We start from the raw sequence: 21,326 nt of genomic DNA on the forward strand, positions 1-21,326 counted from the left end.
AGACAGTTGCGATGGCAAATCAGGGGAACAAAACCGCAAGGATTCAGCAGCTCAATTGACATGCAGTGTGCAATTAACTTTATAATGTGTTTACAAATGAGGTCTTCCCTGTCACGATCTCTGGAGTGTGTCAGTTTATGTATCTGTATGCAGGTAGAATAGTTTCTGTACTCTGTAGAAATATATCAGCATGTTCACGGTGCAGTTAGGTTACCAATTTTTAAAAAACAAGCGAGAGAAGGATTTATAGTCTGCCTCATCTAAGAGAACCAGCTTCTGCGAGATTTATGTGAGTAGATCATGATGTAAAACACAGAAGAGTAAAAGGAGAGCAAGACAAGGATGAAAAAAAGACAAAAAATAGGGAGTGCAGTGTTAGTTTGGAATATAGGGCATTTTTCCAACATCAGATGATTTATTAAGATGAGCTAAAATAGCTTTGCATGAGAAAAGATGGGCTGAAATCATTTGCCACTACACTGGAGAAAGGATGGGTAGTTACAAAGCCAGACTGCATCGCTCCTCCAAGGTGGTTGGAAACGGCTCTTAATCAGGGGGCAAAGTGATATGATTTTGCTTATCTGAAATATGAATGTGCATCCGTGTGCTTTTGGGTTAGCACGCTTCTGTCTTCTGAGAGGACTCGTGCGCTCACAGAAACAGAAATGCCTCAGTGCAATTCAACTCAATTCTTTTTGTTCTCTTTTTCTCTCCGCTTTCAGTTTGTCTATTTATCTGCGTCCATTTGATCAGCGGAAAAGTGAGCACATTACCCGCAGCCTGTCTGATATCTGAAAACAGCTCACAGTTTACTCAGAAAAGTACTCAGGTGTAAATAGTCCCTATTGGGCCCCCTGAAGGGAGAAAACATACAGCAGCATACAACAATTTAAAGTTGAGATAATTCTTTATTCTTTCCTCCGGCTTCATGATTCATAACTCTGCTTTTTGCTTTTTGTTTTCTTCTTCTTCTCGTCAGACCACCTCCAAACTGCGAAGCTATAGAGATTACAAGCAAGTAGCCAGATAAATGCCATTATGGGGTTTTGTAAAACAAAGCAATAATGTGCTGCTAACTGTTCTGGGAAGAGAAAAAAAGAAGAGAAAAGAGCCAGGGGACAACTGCCAATATTTTTGGGCTTTCGGTGTATATTCAGTCCAAAACTTCCTGTTTCGGTGCAACAACCACAGTTCACAAAGGCGGAAAGATTTAAAGTTATTTTTCAAAACAAAATCCTGACACGACAGCCGATGTTTTCCCCATTTACCAGCACGCAATCAAAGCTTTCTCCAAAGCAAATGATTTATAGCACTTGTACTAGAAGCAGACTGCAAACGGAAACCAAGCAGGGTAAAGAACAGAAAGTCGTATCCTTAGTTTATTCACAAACACAGATTACCAGGTAAGGTAAGAAATCTGTATCTCTTTACCCTAAATACACACTTACACCTACTAACAAGTAGCTGCCTGTAGCTACAGCACACCTGACATGAAGCTTACTCATTGTTACTTGAGGATCTCCAAAAGCACAGTGGGAGGCAGAGCTGTCAGTGATCAGGCTCCACTCCTGTGGAAGAAGTTCCCACTTTTGGGCAGACACCTCGGGTGTATAACTTTACGATGAGGCCTATAGTGAAGGTTTGCTCAAGTGACCTAGAACCTTTAGCTTTGCTGTTTAGGCTGCTAGACGAAATCTCATGAAGTATTGAACACATCTCCTCTACTTTGCTCTGCATACATTCATATGTAACTATTGCACTTCATTAGCGTTCACTGTGTCTCTCTCCTGCAGTTTTGGGCTCCGTCCTTGCTCTCCCTGTGTTTTCCGTCAGCATCTGTGCCTCAGGAGCAACATGATCCTTATCTGTGGTTACGGTCCCTACCAGCCTGAAGGGAGTTTATTGTTATTTAGTTTGTTGTTTCTCTTCGGTCGTTGCCTCTTAGTTTTCCTCTAACGCTAATGAGTCAAGGCAGATGGTTGCCCTTCCCTAAGCCTCATCCTGCTGGAGATTTGGTCCACTGCAAAGGGAGTTTCTTCTCCCCACCGCCACCAAATGCACGCTCACAGCTCACAGGGGATTGTAGGGTTTCTTGCTATGATAATGCAAAACAGGCCACGAAAGGCAGGCAAATAAAAGGCAGAAGCAAGAGATGACAGTTGTATGATCATGTAACAGGAGAGACAGCCTGCAGAAAGACATATTATCAGGCAAAAAGTGGACTGCACCACACTAATTGTCACTATGTAATATCACAGCGAGGAGCAGCGCTAGAGAGCCCTAATGGAATAACACACATATCCACCCCGGCCTGCCCATTTAAACAGAGGGAGGTGTACATGAGTCTGAGTGACCACCGGCCAGATAATGATGACCCATAATGCATTTTGTGACACCGGCTGTGGGCTCTCTAAACAATAAGACCACACGTACAGCATGGTCAGTACGCACAGAATGGATGGCCAAAAAGTGAGAGGAGCGACATTAAGAGGAAAGAGGTGCATAAGGATGGGAGGATAGAGGCGTGAGATGGTGTGTTTGTGTCAGAAAATGAGACAGACAATGAGATAATGCACGCTGGTAAAAAAAATGAACAGAAGAGAAGGTGAAAGAGGAAGAGCGAGACGCAGTCTTACCATATCAATGAGGCTCTCCTGGATCCGGTTCAGTGTGGTTCTCAGTCTGCTGCTGATAAGGCCCAGACCTGATGACTCATACTGTAGAATAGACACAGGCACACACACAGAGTGAGAGTTTGAAATGTGCACAAAAATCTTCCCTCTATAAGAACACACACTTCAGCAGAGTGTAAAAATCACGCTCACACCGGGACATCTGCTCTCATCTCACGTAGTCAGAGACAAGAGAGACTTCGCTTTCTGCTTCTAGCCAACTCTAATCCTAAAAAGGGAGGAGTAGCTGGGAAGAACCAACATCAAAAATCAGACAATCACGCTGACAACAGAAGGTGACAGACAGAGCTCAGAGAAAAACGAAGCGGAGAGGGTGAAAGCGAAGAAACCTCAACATCTAAATGCTTCTGAAATCACTCCGAGATGTGCTCGATGTCGCCTGTGAAAGCAAATCGCGCACATCTGAAGGGCTTCAAAACAACCACACCACACATGCTGGATTCTCTAAGCAGCACAACCATGAAGTAGTCGGAACACTTCAGGTTGTACCTCTTACCAAGCAGGCAGGGCCCACAACCCTGGCGGTGCCCGCCTCTCTGCTGCCGTGAGCTTGCAAAGATGGGCTTGGGACGGGCTTATGGATGACGAACGGATAGCAAGAAAGGAAAAACAAGAAGCAAAAGCTCAAAATTAAAGACTCTGGAAGAAGAAAACACAACTAGAAAAAAAAAACAGAAATATGAAAGCAAACAGACATAATTCGATTAAATGAAATAGTGAGTGGAATTTTTCTGTTCACAAATTTTTAAAGTTTTTCATTTCAGACCAGCAGGAGCTTAGCAAACTGGGACTCATTAGTTTCTATTGTGTAGCAGCTGAACACGCAGAGAGGTGGCATTGTGAAAACCCGATACGCCCCTCCAGCTCAACATGCCCCTTTAATCTCTCTCTGTTTAGCAATAGTTCAGAATTAAGTGTCACTGCTGTGTGTGTCCTTATTGCTTTTTCTTTAAGCTACAAATACCAACAGACCAAATGTTCACAGACCGCCTTGTATAAAAACTCCATGAGATGTTTTGTTGAACCTGAACTTCTTTTTCACATATTAAATGGGATGAAACGTCTAGTTAATAATCTTTACATTGACAGAAAGGGCAGTTTCACTGGTTTTGGCCCAATTGAAATCAAAGCTGGTTGTGTGTGTGTGGCATCCCTGACCTTGATAGTCAGTGACAGACTTTAAAAAGCTCTCAAGTTGGTTGTATTGTTTTTAGAAACTTTTAAACACATGGAAGGGCATCAGGAGGAAAAACACACATCTAGTAGTTGTCAATGTCAGCGTGGGTTTGAGATACATGCTGTTTGGCAGAGGCTGTTCAGAAGTGACCATTGTTTAGGTAGGGGGAAGTAGAAGTGACAGTTTTTGGGATGGAGCTTTTTTTTGGCTTCAGTTTTCAAGATTCTGGTGCAGTCGGGCGTTGTTTGGTTTTATTGTAGGCCACAGGTGAGAGTCTGTACTGCTGCACAAGATAAATAACATCCAGTACGAGGAGCAGCTAGGAGTTTAGAGCGAACCCCTTTTTCATTTCAGTAGGCAGCCTTTACCCCCGAACATTTCTGCCATCGTTATTCAAAATGAAAATAATCTATTGTCTCCATTTGCCTTCCATCTTTCAATTCACACCTCTTTTTGCCCTTTTCTTACTATACCCCTCCACGGTGTCTTCCCAGAGCTCAAACCTAAGATTTTTCCCCCCCTTGAGGTTCAGCTTTCTACAATTTTCAAACATTAATCACTTTTCTCAAAACTGTGTTAGCAAATCTGCCTGTCACAGCCCCTGGAGCAGAAAACCCAGTTATTATTGACGATGGAGAATCTGCGAGCGGGGCGCATAATACATCTTTAGCATGTGTGACACAGTCAAAGGCGCGGCTTGCCTTAACAAGGCAAATACACGCAGATAATGGGTGTATTTACCCTTTTGAATATTAATGCCACACATTACTCTTCAAGTGGGGGAGTCAAGCAGGCCCATCTTGATTCCAGCCGCGTAAGGAGAGCAGAGCCTATAGGTCAAAACGCCAGCGTATGTGACTAGCAATTTCCAGGAGCTTTTTAAAGATTCATGGGGACATTAGCATTTAGCTGTCGGTGGCTCTTCAAGTGAGACCATTAATGAAAACGGCTGGGTTCATGAAGTGACACTTTGAGGTCTAGAGTGGATGCGGTGGATAAATAGTGGCGGTAAAAGTTACAGAGTGATGTAAACAGAGAGTGAAAATGACACGGGAAGATGGTGAGAGTAACAAGCATGAAGAAGAAAAATGAGATTAAGGTTTTGGGAATGCAGACGGTAGAAAGAAATGGCTGAAGGAGCTGGCTTAAGCGACAAAAAAATGATATACGCTTAAAAAAAATTAAAAGACATTAAGTAAAAGACGAGGTAGGCAATGATACTGAGAGGCTGACATATTCTGCATCGGTGACAGTGACCCACTGACAACTTATCAAGTCTCAACCTTTCCTCATTTCTCCTTGACACACACACGCACGCATGCCAATAATCCGAGCTGGAGGGCCCCCGTGGAGCTTTCATCCCCGTTATCTCTTCCACCTCGACGGGATAGAAGTCATTTTGTTGCCATCATTATTGCATCCCTGAGGGTGATACTGACACAAATGCTGTTTTCTCCTTTCTTTGCGAGGCACAGTATAAATGACATAATAGCCTTTAGATTGAGTGGAGGGACCGGGCTTGCAGACTGCACCCTATCGTTCAGCTTGACTTTTTACTGTGAGACAGACAGTAATGAGAAAAGATGGAAGCAGTGGTTATTTCACATCTCACTGTATATCATCTAATAAACATTAAAAAAAAAGAAATAATAAATGCAGGCAATCTCCATAAAGCACCTTACTACTGATGCAGCAGAAGTAATATTAAGCAATTTGTGTCAAGAAGTTATATTCTCGAGCTTTGGAAATGAGTCTGAAGGTAATTTCACAACAACAGAACATCTACACTGCGACCGCAGACGCAGTCGGCATTACAATGAGCAAGAACAAAAACTCTTGATTACTTGTGAGGTTTACTTAACTCACAAGATTAGACTTTTTTCCCCCAGCTTTTCCCTGTTTCATCATCTTTTTTAAAAATTTGCCATTATTGGGAAAGACATTTAGATGCATCCGGAACAAGCAGAAAACAGCAGTCAATGAGGCAACTGTGGAAGTGCCAAAAATAAATGCAGTTCCTGGAGTGGCCTCTTGAGTCTGCCTCCAAAAGTGAGTTAAGCAACACAGACTCCAAATTTAAAATTCCTGACTTCCATCAATCTGTTTTCTGCCACTTATCTGAGCCTGGGTCACGGGAGCGGCAGTGTAAGCAGATAACCCCAGCCGTCTCTTCTAGCTCTTCCAGGGGGACACCAAGCCAGCCCAGATATATAACCCTGCCAGCATGTCCTGGGTTTGCCCACAGGACGTCTTCCCCATGGCAGATGACTGACACACCTTTCAATGTGAAGGAGTAGCAGCTCTACTCTGAGCTACCGAGCTCACCGCCCCATCTCTAAGGGAGAGCGCTACAAACCTTCAGAGGAAGCTTGTTTCTGCTGCTTGTATCAGCGATCTCATTCTTTTAGACCATAGGTGAGGGCAGGAATGTAGATCGACCAATAAACTGACAGCTTCACTTTCACACCCACCTCTGTTTTCTCAACAACAGACTGATACAGCATCTGTATCACTGCAGGTAATATATCAGTCTGTCTTTTTGTCTTTTTCTCCTGCTCCGCTCTCTCCATCACTTGTGAAATAGCTCCTTCACCTGGGACAGAAATTCCTGCCTGACCAGGGATAGGAATTGTTTTTTTCAGCTAATGATCACGGTTTCAGACTTGGAGGTGCTGATTCTCTTTCCCGCTTTTCTCACAAAAACAGAGAAGGGACAGAGTCTGACGCTTGGCTGCGACTCCAAAGTTTTCAAAAAAGCAAAGATTGCCCTCCTGCTATCTGATTGTCTTAAATATCGAGAGCACAAAACTGTTAACAGGAGAATATGTGGGGGAAAGACAGTGAGAGACAGTCAGTGTTTGAGTTTCAATCACTCATCTGCTGTACATAAACAGCACAGGCACAATCTGACTGAAAGTATCTTATTGCTGCTTTATTATTGTAGGGTCTATAGTTAACAGTAAGAAGCGACTGTTGTTGTGAATTGATGCTATATAAATACAACTGAATTTAATTGAACTGAAATTTTAACCCAAAAAACAAACTTCACAGCATTGAAAACATATTTACTGCTTAGTACAAACAGGAGTTTTGTTACCCAGAGACAGTTTCCCTCTTTATGCCAACTGTACAACAGACAAGTATTGCAATAACTTAAAACTTAATAACTAAGTTTGTATTTAGTTAAGGTTTAAAAGTAGGGTTGTGGCTCCTGACTGAGCAGCGTGCTGACACAACTGGCCGTCTGCGAGACCGCTCGAGCTCGTTTGTGAGATTTTATCTGACAAATAATCTGGCTTCCTGTTTAACCTGCCTGTCCATAAAGTCTATCCTTTCATTTTAGTGAGTAAAATTATAGCATTTCATTCATTTAGTACTAAGCACTAAATAGCATGCATGCTGTGTAGTTTGGGGAACTAACTTGCTAACAAAGCAAGTAAGTATTACCTCTTGTTTTAAGCCTTTATTTTAGGAAAGATGGAGCAACAACACACGCTCAGCTTTTATTCCACAGAAGACGTTTTTTAGAGTATTAAATGATAAAACTACAGACACGGAGCCAAAAGAATCCACTAAAGATTTATTGTGTATTAGAGTTTAGTTTGACATCCTTCAGCTTGCAGAACTGCTTGACAACAATTTTGTAATAGCTTTCACAAAGGTTTGCAAAACTTTTAGTTCCTCCACACTAGACCATCAGGCTTTTCTTCCTTTATGGCATCCTGTAGGTAGTGACTCAGATCAGGGCTCTGGGAAGGTCATAATCTTTCTTCCTGGGCAAACTTTAGTTGAACAGGGCGGACGGTATGTTTCAGATGACTAACTTGGTGAGATATCCACTTCTGTTCACTGTATCATCTTTTGTCTTTTTCACTGCAAAGTTCATGATTTTATCAATAAACAAATTCCCGTGCACCATCGTAAGAAAAACAGCAGCACACTATGACTCTGCCCCCGCTGTGTTTGTGCTTCTTTGAAGCTGAAAATATTTATTTAGGGTTGTTTTCTGATGATGTCTGTAACTTTTTTAAACTGATTTTATTTTTTCAACCAGCGGGAATTTTGTTGTACAAATACTTCATGGAGCCAAGAAATGCTAAAATGCCACATCGAAAATGGGCTGAGTTACAAGGTTTTGCTTCAAGGGTCTTTTATTGGCCAGCAAATGTTCGTTTTTTTCATTAGCCTTCAGTATAAACACTCGATGTGATAGACACAACACCACAATGATGAAGGAATACTGTACCATGTCGTTGCGTCCAAAGAAAGTGTACACAGCGTAAAGGTAGTAGTCGAAAAGCTGTGATACGCAGTGGATGACGTCAAAGGCAATTGGCTTCAAAATGTTCATCATCTGCATGTACTTTCCTTTAGGGAGAGGAGACAAAGACGTAACAGTTAGAACCGAGTACAATGGAAGCTTTGTGTCGAGTGCTGTGTGTGACACAGAGGGCATCCATACTGTTCTTTAGCAACGTGAAACTCAGCATCACTTTACACAGAATGAAATGGCGGTGTACTTGAGTAAATTTCGAAGGAGATTAAACGGGTTAAACTACTGTAAGTTAATCGTGGTTGAACCATATCCTTTTTGAGAAGGACATCAGCATGAGCATATTGTATTTGCATACAAATTGCAAGGATTTAATTCAGCAGAAAGGTAATAAAGGCAATAACTACAGAGGTACAGGGGTGTAACAAGGTTACCATTGACTCAGAACTGATGTATGGAAGAATAAAAAAAAGAAGAAATAAACTCAATCTAGCTGGCTTTGCTACCGAGGCAGCACTATTTCTCCCCCACTCTCATTTTTCACACCCTTTCCCTTAAATTCTGTGCCAAGAACTCAGGGAGCAATCTAACTCCATCAAAGTCCAGCAGAGACTGAATTAGAAGTGATTGTATGGAATCAAACTTTGGGTTGGTTTTTTTTTGCTGCAAGTTTTTCCACGTGGCTCTAAATCAATATTATGTAGCGTGTGACAAAATACAGTTCTTTTGCTTTATTACTATATGCGCACTAAAGTTTTTAGAGAACTCGGATGAGAAACATTCAGACAGTCTGAATTCACACTGCATTTCTCAGCTTTGGACCCCAAAACAGCAAAGATAGCTACCTCCTCTCTAACTGCACTACAAAATCACATTATGAGGGTACATCATCAGAGTCTTTTCTCATGTCTTTAAAGCCACGTCACATATTTATACATGTAAGCAGTTCTTTGGAAACAGAAGGCAGGAACTCAGGGCGAAGGTTAACCACTATTAGTGCAGTTCAGTCACGCAGATGTGGAGCGTGCCAATTGCAGTATTTTGCAGGCTTAAATGATGAATAAATGAAACTCTCAGAAGGCCAGAGAGGACACACTGTCTGGACACCTCACAAGCAGAGGTTAGTCATCAATGAGAGTGTGTGCGCGTGTTTCCAGGACCCACCAACAAGCCGGATGACGTTGAGGGTGGTGTTGGTGAGAATTGGTGCGTTGGTCTTATTGAGGTTGTAGTCGGACTTCTTCTTGCTTCTCATGGTTTCTCGGGGTACGCTGGTGGCGGGGTCAGAGAAAGTAGGTCAGAACCATGAGGAAAAAGAGACTTGCTAATACATGTCAACATCATTAATCCCCTGAAATGATAGGGGCAGGTTCAAAGCCTTCACTGTGGGTCACAGTTCTTGTAATTGATCAATCAGAACCCATTTCACAACACAGGAAATGGGACCCCAGTGGTGAAGTCTCGGAACTGGTGATCCTGGAGCACCAGACCCTGACACGGACCTCACCAAGCCATATTAGCCAGCAATGGTTACATGGGCAGAAATCATTACATGGTCTGTCTCATTTCACTATATGAGCCATTATATAATTAAGCATTAGTAATTCCTGCCTATAAGAACAGGAAATAAGGATTTTAGTGATCGTGGACTAATGTCAGGTGAGTAAACGCGAGGAACTAAAAAGCATAAAATAATACTTTATGTCATCATACAAGACAGGAAACATAAACTGCAGTGAATCAAGGTTTGATTCCAGTGCAAATCCTAACTTTTTCTTTTAGATCAGCTCTCAGATTTGCCTACAAACATTAATTTACTGCAAGTTCTTGGCAGTTCAGTTCATCACACACACACAAAATGAGCACAGCAGGCTTATCAACAAAGACCGTCCCAACTGAACGGTGACACAAAATTTAAGACCCCATCATGCTGCAGGGAAAATGCTGCAGTTCTAAACGAGGTCGGCTGAATCAGTTCGAGAGGAACACCTAAACTGTTAAAGCTGTGAAATACTAAAACAGTTGGAGTTTGCATAAATGATAGGTTCTTTACAACTCAAGCATCCCTGATAATAAAGGAGGCAAAATACAAAACTTTCTCCAGCTGCAATTAAACCTACTTTCAAATGAAAATTAATGCTTTTACACACTGAACGGAGAAGTGTATAATTGCCTTGACCATTATTAAATAGCCACTAATTTTACAATACGCACCAATCGCATTAGCAGAGGGAGAAAGGAAAGATAATTTTTCATGGATATACAACAAGCTTACTGCTGACTTGGCAGGGTTAGCCAGAGGTTAGCTTAAATTGCTGGTGCTGGAGGTGTGAAGACTTGGGTAATGCCTTCAAAATGAAGACTCAAGCACAGACAGATAGTTTGGTGTGTGTAATTAACATAATCGGTGTGCTTACTTTTTGAATATTTCACAGCTAGCAGTGAAAATTTATTTTGTTTGTTAACTGGTCCATGTACCAGCTGTCCAAAGCTGTCTTCAACGTGTCTGATAAAATAAACAAGTAAACTATAATTCTTATTCTCACTTTTCATATAAATAAAAAAAACAAGCAAGAAATTAAATTTTGGTCTTCAAAACAACTGGAACAGAAGTGAAATCTAACAACTCTTTCGGACAGCACAAACATAAATCCAGTTATCAAACAAGCTGAAAGTGGATTTAAACAGAAGATTCATGGACTGTTTGGAGATTTGAGGCATACACTCAGAGCCGAACATGGAACTGACCTCTTTAGAGGAGCATCACCCGTCTGCTCATCAACATAGTCCTGCTTGAGCTCCTCTGGGACATCGCTGTCGCTGTCGTAATCCTGGTACACGCTTTTCTCCAGCTCGTCTGACTCGTACTTGAGAAACGGTGAAGAGAAAGATGAGATTGAAGTCAGGGGCGGATAGAGTTCAGATAAAGTGGGTAAAACAGAGAGAAGACAAGTGTTAAGACAGGTGTGAAAAAAGTCCAACTCCACGGGGAAATGGTGTCGGCGCTGTTGATCGCAAGACACAGCAACAAAGAGTCCACAGAGATTTTGAAACGGCACAAAGTATTAAGCCACTCCCCCGAGATAAAAATGGTGTAAGACTAATAAAAACAAACCGCATTAACGCTCTGTGATTAAATTACCCACAAAGCAACAAATAAACACTTCAAATACCTCACATACTGCTGGGAGGGCACAAAATTGATTCACCTCTCACAAGAGAGTTCATATTATACCTTACTGAAATTAGGCAATATTTTCTACATGCCGAGGGAACACAAGCATCATATATAAAGGATTACACGCTTATGAGCAGCCAAACACCAAAGGCTTATCCAGATATGTTGATATGTCGTCATAAAGAAAAGCCAAAGGTGTGGGGGGCACCTCTGAAATCTGAAAGAGAAATATTGTTTTCCATAGGAGGAGCAGATGAGTAGCCTCTGTAGCGTGAGGCAGTAGTTGTTATTTCCTAAAGGGGACACTACTTAAATTAAAAGCAAAGTGCTTTTAACTTATATTTAACACAAAACACAGCTCCAAAAATGTGTTAAGAAATTAAAAGGATTCCTATACTGGAGGCCTGGATACTAAAAACTCAAAGAAAAAAAATCAGCTGCCTTAAATAAAACTCTTTTCTTGGGTTAATCATTAGCCAAGTACAAGAGCAGTAGTTTATTTTCTATTGAATGGCTAACATTACTTGTCAGACAGTGTGTCAAAGCCCTGTAATGACTATGGCACGTTTTGCACGGCTGCCCTTAAACCCCTAATAAGCGTTTGTTATGACCCTGGTGATGAGAGCTTAAGGGACGCTGATTATTTCTCAAATCAGTTCACCTCTTTATGAACTTGTCTGGAGTTTGACTCTATAAGCAGGCTTAATTAGGCATACTTATGTAAGTGGGTGTATCTAGCTGGTGGAAATGCACGCTTTATAATCAAATCTGGTTCTGTGTTTCAATTCTAACTTGTGACTTTTTCCAAAATGATCATATTCCTAAAAATACTGCAGTATTATGACAGATTTCAACACAGACACGACTTATTCTTAACTTTTTATACAAGATGTAGTGTGTTTCCTAACACCTACCCCATTGGATGCCAGCACATCCTCCGTCTCCTCTTCCTTGTGCTCCATGTGCATCTCAAAGGGGTTTCCCTCTCGCTGGTACTGCTGGAACAGGGACAGCTCCTCCTGGGCCGGGCTAGTTGAAGACACGGCCTGCCTGCTCGGGGACACCGAAGGCGAGCGACACTGACCCATAAACTTAAACTCCTGGATCGGAGAAGATGGGACACAGGGACGCACAAGGAATTGTTACTGATCAGAGTAGACTGCGAGAAACTATTAGTGGCTGCATTTTTAAAATGAATAAAGTTAGAGGTAATTTAACAGAAAACGGAGCCAAGAACTCCAATTAACACGTCACTTGTACAGAGTACCTCTGACCACTTGGTTTTAAGGAGCTGCATCACAACAAAAGCTAAATCACCATCTGTACAGGATGTCTGTGAGGAATTCCACTACGCAAGCTTAAATCATACTGTAGTGAAAGCCAAGTAATACATTGCCTGCATAGTAAAGTGATAAAGGCATGTAAAATTCCCATGCAAGTCCATTTATTAGGACGGTTCTTTGGTATGCGTATTTATCGTTTTGTGCGCATAAGCAAAACAGAGATGAAGGAAAAAAGATAAAGATGAAAAAATACTCCTCGAGTTCACTGCATTCCATTTTCTTTACGTTCCTTTCCATTCATCAGTGTTGCTTTGAAGTGAAATGAGCTGTACATTCAGATCGCAAAATGTTTTCTTCTACTTAATCTTGGAATGTCTTCAGCATTGAGCATTGTTAAATGCCACAGTGTTACCCGAGTATTCCTGCTGACCATTTCCATCCCTTTATGAACAGCGTACCCATCGTCTGACGGCTGCTTCCAGCAGGTTAACTTGCCATCTCAAATCATCTCAAACTGGTTTCCTGAATGTGACATCGAGTTCACTGTACAGAGATGGCCTCCAGATTTTAATCCAATAGGATGTGGTGGAATAGGAGGTTCAGAGATGGATGTGCAGTCCACAAATCTGATGTTATTATATATAGGAAAGGTTGTATTTTTTAACTGTGGCTCATGAGTGTGAGAAAAACTGTCTAACATACATCCCATAATGAGCAGTGAACTTCACACACTTGCACCCGGTCGCACGCGCACACATGTCACTGAGCAGATTCAGCGTTTCACATCCTCATGCAAATTTCACAGCAGTGAGTGACAGCGTGGAATAAATGAAAGCACCCTCCCTTCACCTTTTCGCCTCAGTGCTGTGTCTCTTACTCACATGGAGCTGGGCTATGTTAAAGTTAGACTTGACTGGACACAGTTCCCACGTCTCATTTTCCAGAAACATCCTTAGCTCCTCCAGTCGGGCCCTGAGGGGTTGCGAAAAGAGAAAAGGGAATGAGCACAGTGCTGAGGAAAGGTCAGGAAGAAGAAAAAGTGAAAGCGACAGAAAGCATTAACATCTGTCCATTAATCACCTAATTCAACCTCATATAGTCAAGCAGCTCCCAATTTAAACACAATGACATCAATAAAGCCTGCAAAGGTCACTAATGCGAAGTGTGAAGGAAGAGTTCTGTGTGTGCTGTTTGCAACACGATTCAATGCTAACTGTGATCACAGCTCACAGCAGCCACCCCGGGTGCTCACCCGCTAGGTCAGTATCAGATCCTTCGGTGTGAAATGTCAGTGCAGTGTTCACGTCAAACACAGCAGTGCTGCTTGTTTCTTTTCTTTAAGGTGTTTAAAGTATGAAAGTAAAAAAACACAAAAGACAGTGTCGAATATTCACTGTAATACTGTACATTTGTCCACTCGACAGCTGTATTTCTTCAATTCAATCCACTGTGAATCAGAGGACATTAAAACCTTGAGACTAGTTCAATCACTCAGCACGAAAAAAACAACAACAACAAAAAAAAATCCAAGCGGATATCAACTATGCTGGAGTTCTAATATATTTATTATGCCTGAACTCTGACAATGTCAGTCTGAGGCTGACAGTACACCCCCGCTGATGACCGAGTGTGTTACCGCAGGAACCAGATGGAGAAACATAGGCATACTTTGCTGGAGGGTAAATATAAAGCACGCTGAATGGCACGGTGTAAAGGTGTGTGTGTGGTTGAGTCTTCTTCGTCTCTGGGTCTCTTTGACCTCTTTCTGTTTTTTCGTTACATGTTCACACCTCCATGTCACCAGCTGTAACCCAAAGCTGCACCCCGTTTGTGTCACAGGATTGACGCTTATAAGAGGAATCATATTTAAGCGCCTTATCAATGATTCTTGACAGGTAACCTTAACACTGATCAATGCAAATCACCTCAGATGATGCGGAGCCTTCTGCATGAAAGTATACATATTTATGAATTTGGCAGGAGGTTATGCAATCAAGATGTAAATGTGCTTCCAGCTCAGTGAGTGTTGGCATGTAATTACACATCTAGCTCCGAAGAGGGTTACGCCTGGGATAGAGCATGTTGGAGGCAGCCAGTGGTTATCGCCGTGTGCAAAGGTTTCTCTCACATAACGATATCCTGCTTTCTAAGAAATGGTTTCATCTACTTTCCATCATGTTTAGCTTTGATAGACTCGACCAACATCTGCCGTAACTCTCACACGGTTGGGATAATGATCAAATAGAAGCCCCAGACATTTCTTACCTGTGGTAGTTTTTAAAGTAGTTGACACTCTGGCGTTTGATGGACTCCTGCAGGACCTCAGACTTACTGCCACAAAACTCCTCACCCACCTGCATCAACCTGAAAGAGAAGGTTGGCCGGAAAAACTGATCACAAATCAAAAAGTGTGGCAGGAGGGAAGGAAGATAAAGTAAGGAGAGCTAGAGACAGAGACAGAGTGGAAGTGTTAAAACAAATCTCCTGTTTGAAGAGACTGCACTAAGACAAACTGGCATTCTGCAGCCCGCGTTGACTCAAGAGGTGCAATGACCACAACAGCTTTATCGGTAGCTGCAGGGATGAGATGGCTCATTTACAGTAGGCATCTTATCAGATGAAGTCTATAATGAGAGGACACACCAGCTGCCTCATGTAGCACTGAAGCCACCCTCTGAGGTTAGAGCTTTGAAATAACTTCACTTATAGCTACGTGTGCAGAGAGATGCCACAACTGCAGGTCAGGAATATCATGATTAAGCCATGTGTTGGTTAATTTGTTTAATATAAAGAAAATAAACAATTGCCACTCATTACATTAGAGGCAGCTGACAAACCTAAGGTAAGTCTAACACAATAAGAGAGTACTAAGGTGCTGGGATCTCTCACTGCAGGACTCATGGCTTCGGGTTTTCCAATATCAAAAACAGCCTTTAGCTTCAAAGCCGCAGGAGGATTACTGCTGTGTGTGTGTGTGTGTGTGTGTGTGTGTGTGTGTGTGTGTGTGTGTGTGTGTGTGTGTGTGTGTGTGTGTGTGTGTGTGTGTGTGTGTGTGTGTGTGTGTGTGTGTGTGTGTGTGAGAGACTGACAGCTGAGCCAGCAGAGGCTCTGACACACTGTACACATGTCTGCTCTGGTAACTCTGTAACATGCGAGTCAAGAGAGAGCGCGAGGCTAAAGAAGTGGAACCACAGAATTTTCCATTAAAGCACGCAGTTCAAATAATATCCCCCATTTGTACTTTGCAAAATATCTGATCTCAAGTATGCAGGCATATACTCATTGTAACTGGAACTGTTATTTTTATGATTATAAAAAAAGAATTTAAAAAGGGGGCTCTAAAATTTACTTGTGATTTTTTTTTAAGAGGAGACACACTAATAGATATAAATCACATAGAAACAAGAACCACACAGTAAAAAAACACTTGTATGTTTTTGTATCACAACTTTTTTGAAATATTATTTTTACACGAGACAATGTGGCTTATTTTAAATACTACAAATGATTACAGAAAAAGAACAGCACATAAACTCAGGTCCAAAACTCTTACCCTTATTTTATTTTGTTGTGTTACAAGAATAAAGGTTTTTATAGAGGAGATACTGAATAAATGATACTGGAGCAAAAATATCACTAAATCTCAAATTCATGACTTGGAATAAAACACGTTTCACTGCAGTGTTTCACATGCATTTCTATACCCGGTTATTCCCTTTGGTAAAGAATGTGTTAATCTATTCTTAACAGTACTTCAGTCTTACTTGATAACAGTGTCTGATATGCAATGACAGCAGCTCTACATATCCTAATCAGGAAGACATGCACGTGATATTTCTTTTAGCAACATTTCTGAAAGCCACAGCAAAGAGCTTTTGCAGCGATAAACTGTATAATGAGATTACATTAAGAACGCTAAAACAACCCATCAGCTCACAGTAAACACTTGCAGCAACAGCATTTCTGATGTAGAACTGGCACACACTAACTTGAGCTCTGGGTTGGTGGAATCTTTCACTTTTTGCTTTTTCTTTGGATGTTGTCTTTAGAGGTGCTGGGGTAGGGTTAACGTGGCCAACAGTCGTTTTTTGGAGTAGGTGTGTGCTTTGCTGTCACTATCGTTACCTTTCATGCAAAAAAGTCTGAAGAAGCCCCCAAACACTGCAGACCCCAGAGTTTTGTTTATATTCATATCCATTTAATATCATCTTTTTTAAACGTTTCACAAAAAGGTTTTTCCAGATCTAGTTTTACTTTTATGTTTCCTAACTTATAATGATCTTTGTAGTCTGCTTTGCCATTTCTGTCTCTCTCCTATGATGTGAGGTGATCGTTCCTGATGAATCAATGATATATGTTTAGCTCCACAGAAAAAAAAGAACTTACGTAATGCAAAAAAATGTCATAATCGCTTGATGAGTAACTGCGATACGACTGCTGGATTTAGGAAACAGCACCGTTAACACATTGTAGAGCCACATCCCTGATTCTTTTTTTTTTTTTGGCCTGAGGAATGGAGTAAATGTATTTGTACCAATTTTCAAGAACAAGGGTAATGTACCAAGCTGCAGTAACTACAGAATAACAAAGTTGATGAGCCATACCATGAAGATATGGGAAAGTTGATACAGCTGATATGAAGAGAGTGCAGGCACGGTGGAGTGGATGAACATGGATGTCAACTAACTTGCTAGATCTGTTGTTTCAGCTTTAAATTGAATTGAAATTAAACTGAATTGATAGCATTATGCTATGAAATGTAGGTCAGCTGCTGTAGGTTAATGCCAATGTAATGTAATGTACCCTCATGTTGTAATTGAATACTTTTTAAAACAACATTTTAAAAGAAATGCTGTGATGGTTCACAAGCACAAAAGCCAAAAGTATAAAAGCTAATTTGTTAATTTTGTCTTTGAAACCCCATTTCTTTTCTTTTTTTTCTTTTTTTTTTTTGCCTGTCCTGTTTGGTTCTTTCGCCATCAGAATTATTGTCTAAAGGCGAAGAAAGATGCCCAACGGATTTACTTTACCAAATGGACCATCCCAGCCTTGCCGTAATGGTCTATCTGATTCACCTTTTATTGTTTATTTTATTTTCACTTGCTGAATACGGGACAGACTTGACTGGGGAAAGAAAGGGGAGAAAGAAAGAGGGAAAGAAAAACAGCTGAGAAGAGGGACGGGGAAAAAGGGCAAAAAACAAAAACCAACAGAATAAGCAGACAAAAAATACATATATCGATCACCTGGATCACCTGTTGAGAAAGAAAACAAGCAGAAGAAAACGAGAGTAATAGAATAAACAACATCACAATGATATATGGGAATATGACAGTAAATACTAAATATTAAACATTATTGTGCAGCACGTAAGATCGACAGCACACAGTGTGCTTTGAGGTAGGAGCCAAAAAGGATGTAGTTTGTGTGTGTGAGCACCCGTGTGTACACCTGTGAGCATGGACGCACTTGTTTTTAAAAGGTTCCTTCATGTAATGATCTGCTAGAGGGTGTGGGGGGCCACTGCCCCGTTCTCCAGGGCATGAAGCAGGTATGGAGGAGATCAAAACTCCAGACATCCAGAGGACCCCAGAAGCACAAAGAGGAAGGGACAGCCATAGCAAGATAATGAGGGCCAATTAATGGATACAAGCATGAGCTGTCTGCACTAAACCTCAGGCGTACCTGCTGATGACATCCAGTACCACTATGAAATCGTCGTATTTGAAGTTAGACATGTCTGTCCCCAGGATGTAGGCCTTCACTTTCAACTGGACATCCTGTGGAGAGAAATAATGGGGACACAGTGATTTGTGGGAGAACCTGTGATTAGACAGCTCCAAGTGGATCAGAAATTAAAATAAAAAATAAAAAATGAAATACAAATTTAATGGAAGAGAAATGCTTTAAAAAAAAAAAAAGATTTTTTTTTTTTTTAAACGGTGGCGCAGACTTTTCAACAAACCTGCCAGATTCGTGTCAGTCCATGCTCCAACTTCTTCTTCACGTAACTGCGGTCCACGGCCAGCTCATCGGACTCGGCGGCAGCAGCATCCTCTGCAGGTAATCAAAAAGGCATACAGTTGAATTATAAAAGAACACACACACACACACACACACACACACACACACACACACACACACACACACACACACACACACACACACACACACACACACACACACACACAGTGACCAATTAAAAAATTCTCTATTCAGATGCATCTCCTTTACCTTCTGGCTTGGCTGTCATTTCAGAGTCAAAGACAATCATTTAGCAATTTTAATGCACATTTGCACATAGAAGACTGGATCGCAATCCACTCCCAGCACAGAAAGGTAATTATGTTAAATGAAGGATTAAAATTCCACTGGTGTATTTTAATATGAAAGGGAACATGGTGGTGTATGTATGAACTAAGGTTTTGTCAAAAGTCCTTCATTGTCAGCTAAAGAGTGGGAGACTTTCTGTAGTGGCTGACAGTCAGCATCTGTCAAGAGTGTAGATCGTGTTACTCCCAACAGAGAGGGAAGAGTGACAGCAGCCTAGAAGCCAGGAGAACAAAGATGGATGACAGCTTAATACAGGGCTGGATCCCTGTTCACTGTCACACCATCAGATATCGTAGTTTCTCAATTATCAGGTCAGTACCCTCTCTTTCTGTGTGCATTTTTCTTCCTCTCCCCAATCAGATAGATCAGACCACCATGTGGCGCAGACACTGTAGAGTGTCGAAACGGCAGCGATACTTCCCCTTAGCTGAAAATTGCTTTCATTAAATTCAAGCCGCTCACATGTTTGAAGGGAATTTTTAGGAAAGCCACAAGCAGTTAGCCTGTAAGTCAACAAGCAAGCGGTTCTCAGTTTCACAGTAAATTCTATTCTAAAGTAAAATAAAACCCAACTATAGGGAAAACCCAGCTTTTTATTTTATAGTTGATTTAAAGATTCACCTTCTATACAGTAAATATGTAGTTTAAACACTTCCAGTCTCTTGCTTAGCTTCATAGTTTCATTCTTAGACATGAGAAGAGTAAATTTGCAGATAATTAAAAAAAAAATTCAAATATTTATCTTAATTTGGGGTTTTTTTTGCAGCCTTGCAGTTCATCCTCTGTCTGAAATAAGCTGTTTTAGTTTCTTTCCTCTTAAGGCAGCTTATTCTGATTGTGTGCCCCTCATCCGAAGCTTCATGCATAAGATGACCAGATAGGGGAAATCCACTCTCTTCGACGTCACACAGATCCAAGAGTAAAAAACTCTTTCGGCTCACCGGGACTTTAATATACCCCGACCTCGAATTTGAAACCTTGGCCGTGTTTACTATTAAAATGAATAAATATACATGTTATTTACATGAATAAGTAAATGCACAGTGGTTCCTTTTCAAATAGATTACTTTTTCCTTTCATCGTCTTCCTATTGGATTAACATGGAATTTCAATTTGGGAACAGGCATGAATTATGCAGCAAGATGACTGAAAGACCCGCAGACCGAAACACAAACACATAATTTAACTCAGCTTGGCTCAAAAGTCTGCTGTCAAACGGAGCATCTGTGCAGTGGCCCCGCTGTGCACGACTATAAATATCTCCTGCAATTTTTTAAATGAGAAAACTGTACGTGTACGTTATGTGCTCAGAAAAGAAAAGTATGTGGTGACGTTACAAAGCTGCGTATAAAAACAATCTGTGGTGGTGAATGTGTTTTCATATTAACGCTGGAACAAAAAGCGCATCCATTTTTAAAAGAAAAAAAAACAGAAAAAAGCCATACACATAAATCTGCATTAGATTTACACAACCCACATGCTGTGTAAATCTAATTATATAAATATAATGACAAAAAAGGAAAGAAAGAGCCAGCAGGGACAGTTACATCAAGATGTTGTGAGGGGAGAATTAGGTCACTGCTGAGTGAAAAAACAGGAAAAAAGACACTTAAAGACGTTAAAATAAAACAGAACAAAAGGAAAAAAATTGGATCCATGACATAAAAGAAAATAAAAACAAACACAGAAACTCCTCAATGAACTGACACTTCGATGCCTTTGAGTACACAACTTTTTTCTGTTACAGAGATAAAAAGTTCAAAGAGTAAAAAATCTTTAAATCAGTGATGCCTAAAATACAACAATTCTCCAACAAGTGGTTTAGCTGAATAATGAGTCCAAAAATATATTTTAGTAATACTAGTGATGCCTGATCATTCAGAGCTTAAATCTTGAGTTTAAAATGAACTTTTTCTTAAACTTGTCAAGCTCAAGAATGAAAACCCTACAATTTAATGACCTAAAAGACTTGTCATGTTTATTTTATGCCCGGCAATTAGTGTTAGAGCATCAAACCACTAAGAAACTTGTTGTTCTTTCCCCAACTACACATGAGGAAATAATTATTTCATCCCATGCTGCACCATGTCTACAGAGTCAATGTCTTATTGAATGTCCTATTGGGAAGATCAAAGAGCTGTCGAAGGACATCAGGGACGAGACTGTACAAGGCTGGAGAGAGCTACAAGAACATCAACAAGAAGCTTGGTGAGAAGGTGACAACTGTTGGTGTGGTTACTCAAGAACGCAAGAAAGAATTGAAATCTCGCAGCACTCGCATCGTTCCCATTCTCATGAATGTATAGACTCATCTGAAGCTTGTCAGTGACCATCTAAACGATTCAGAGAAGGCTTGGGAGAAAGTGCTGTGGTCAGATTAAACCAAAAT

At 40.9% G+C, this 21,326-nt stretch overlaps 1 protein-coding gene across 5 annotated transcripts in view; it reads right to left on the reverse strand.

Annotated features, from left to right (window-relative positions):
• Positions 1–21,326, reverse strand: part of vps50 (VPS50 EARP/GARPII complex subunit) — a 116,444-nt gene that overhangs the window by 34,885 nt on the left and 60,233 nt on the right. For 3 of the 5 annotated variants that reach the window (XM_031756891.2, XM_039605593.1, XM_039605594.1), the window contains 9 exons: positions 18,570–18,661; positions 18,290–18,384; positions 14,870–14,968; positions 13,486–13,576; positions 12,236–12,421; positions 10,892–11,010; positions 9,308–9,414; positions 8,117–8,238; positions 2,637–2,717 (listed from right to left, as the gene is read on the reverse strand). In XM_031756891.2, the coding sequence (XP_031612751.1) occupies positions 2,637–2,717; positions 8,117–8,238; positions 9,308–9,414; positions 10,892–11,010; positions 12,236–12,421; positions 13,486–13,576; positions 14,870–14,968; positions 18,290–18,384; positions 18,570–18,661 (992 nt within the window). Of the gene's footprint in view, positions 1–923; positions 1,000–2,636; positions 2,718–7,516; positions 7,744–8,116; positions 8,239–9,307; positions 9,415–10,891; positions 11,011–12,235; positions 12,422–13,485; positions 13,577–14,869; positions 14,969–18,289; positions 18,385–18,569; positions 18,662–21,326 lie in introns of those variants that run through there. The other 2 variants (XM_031756892.2, XM_031756893.2) reach the window with 2 other exon arrangements.

This window comes from Oreochromis aureus, linkage group 22 (assembly GCF_013358895.1).
Source record: "Oreochromis aureus strain Israel breed Guangdong linkage group 22, ZZ_aureus, whole genome shotgun sequence".
NCBI lineage: Eukaryota > Metazoa > Chordata > Actinopteri > Cichliformes > Cichlidae > Oreochromis > Oreochromis aureus.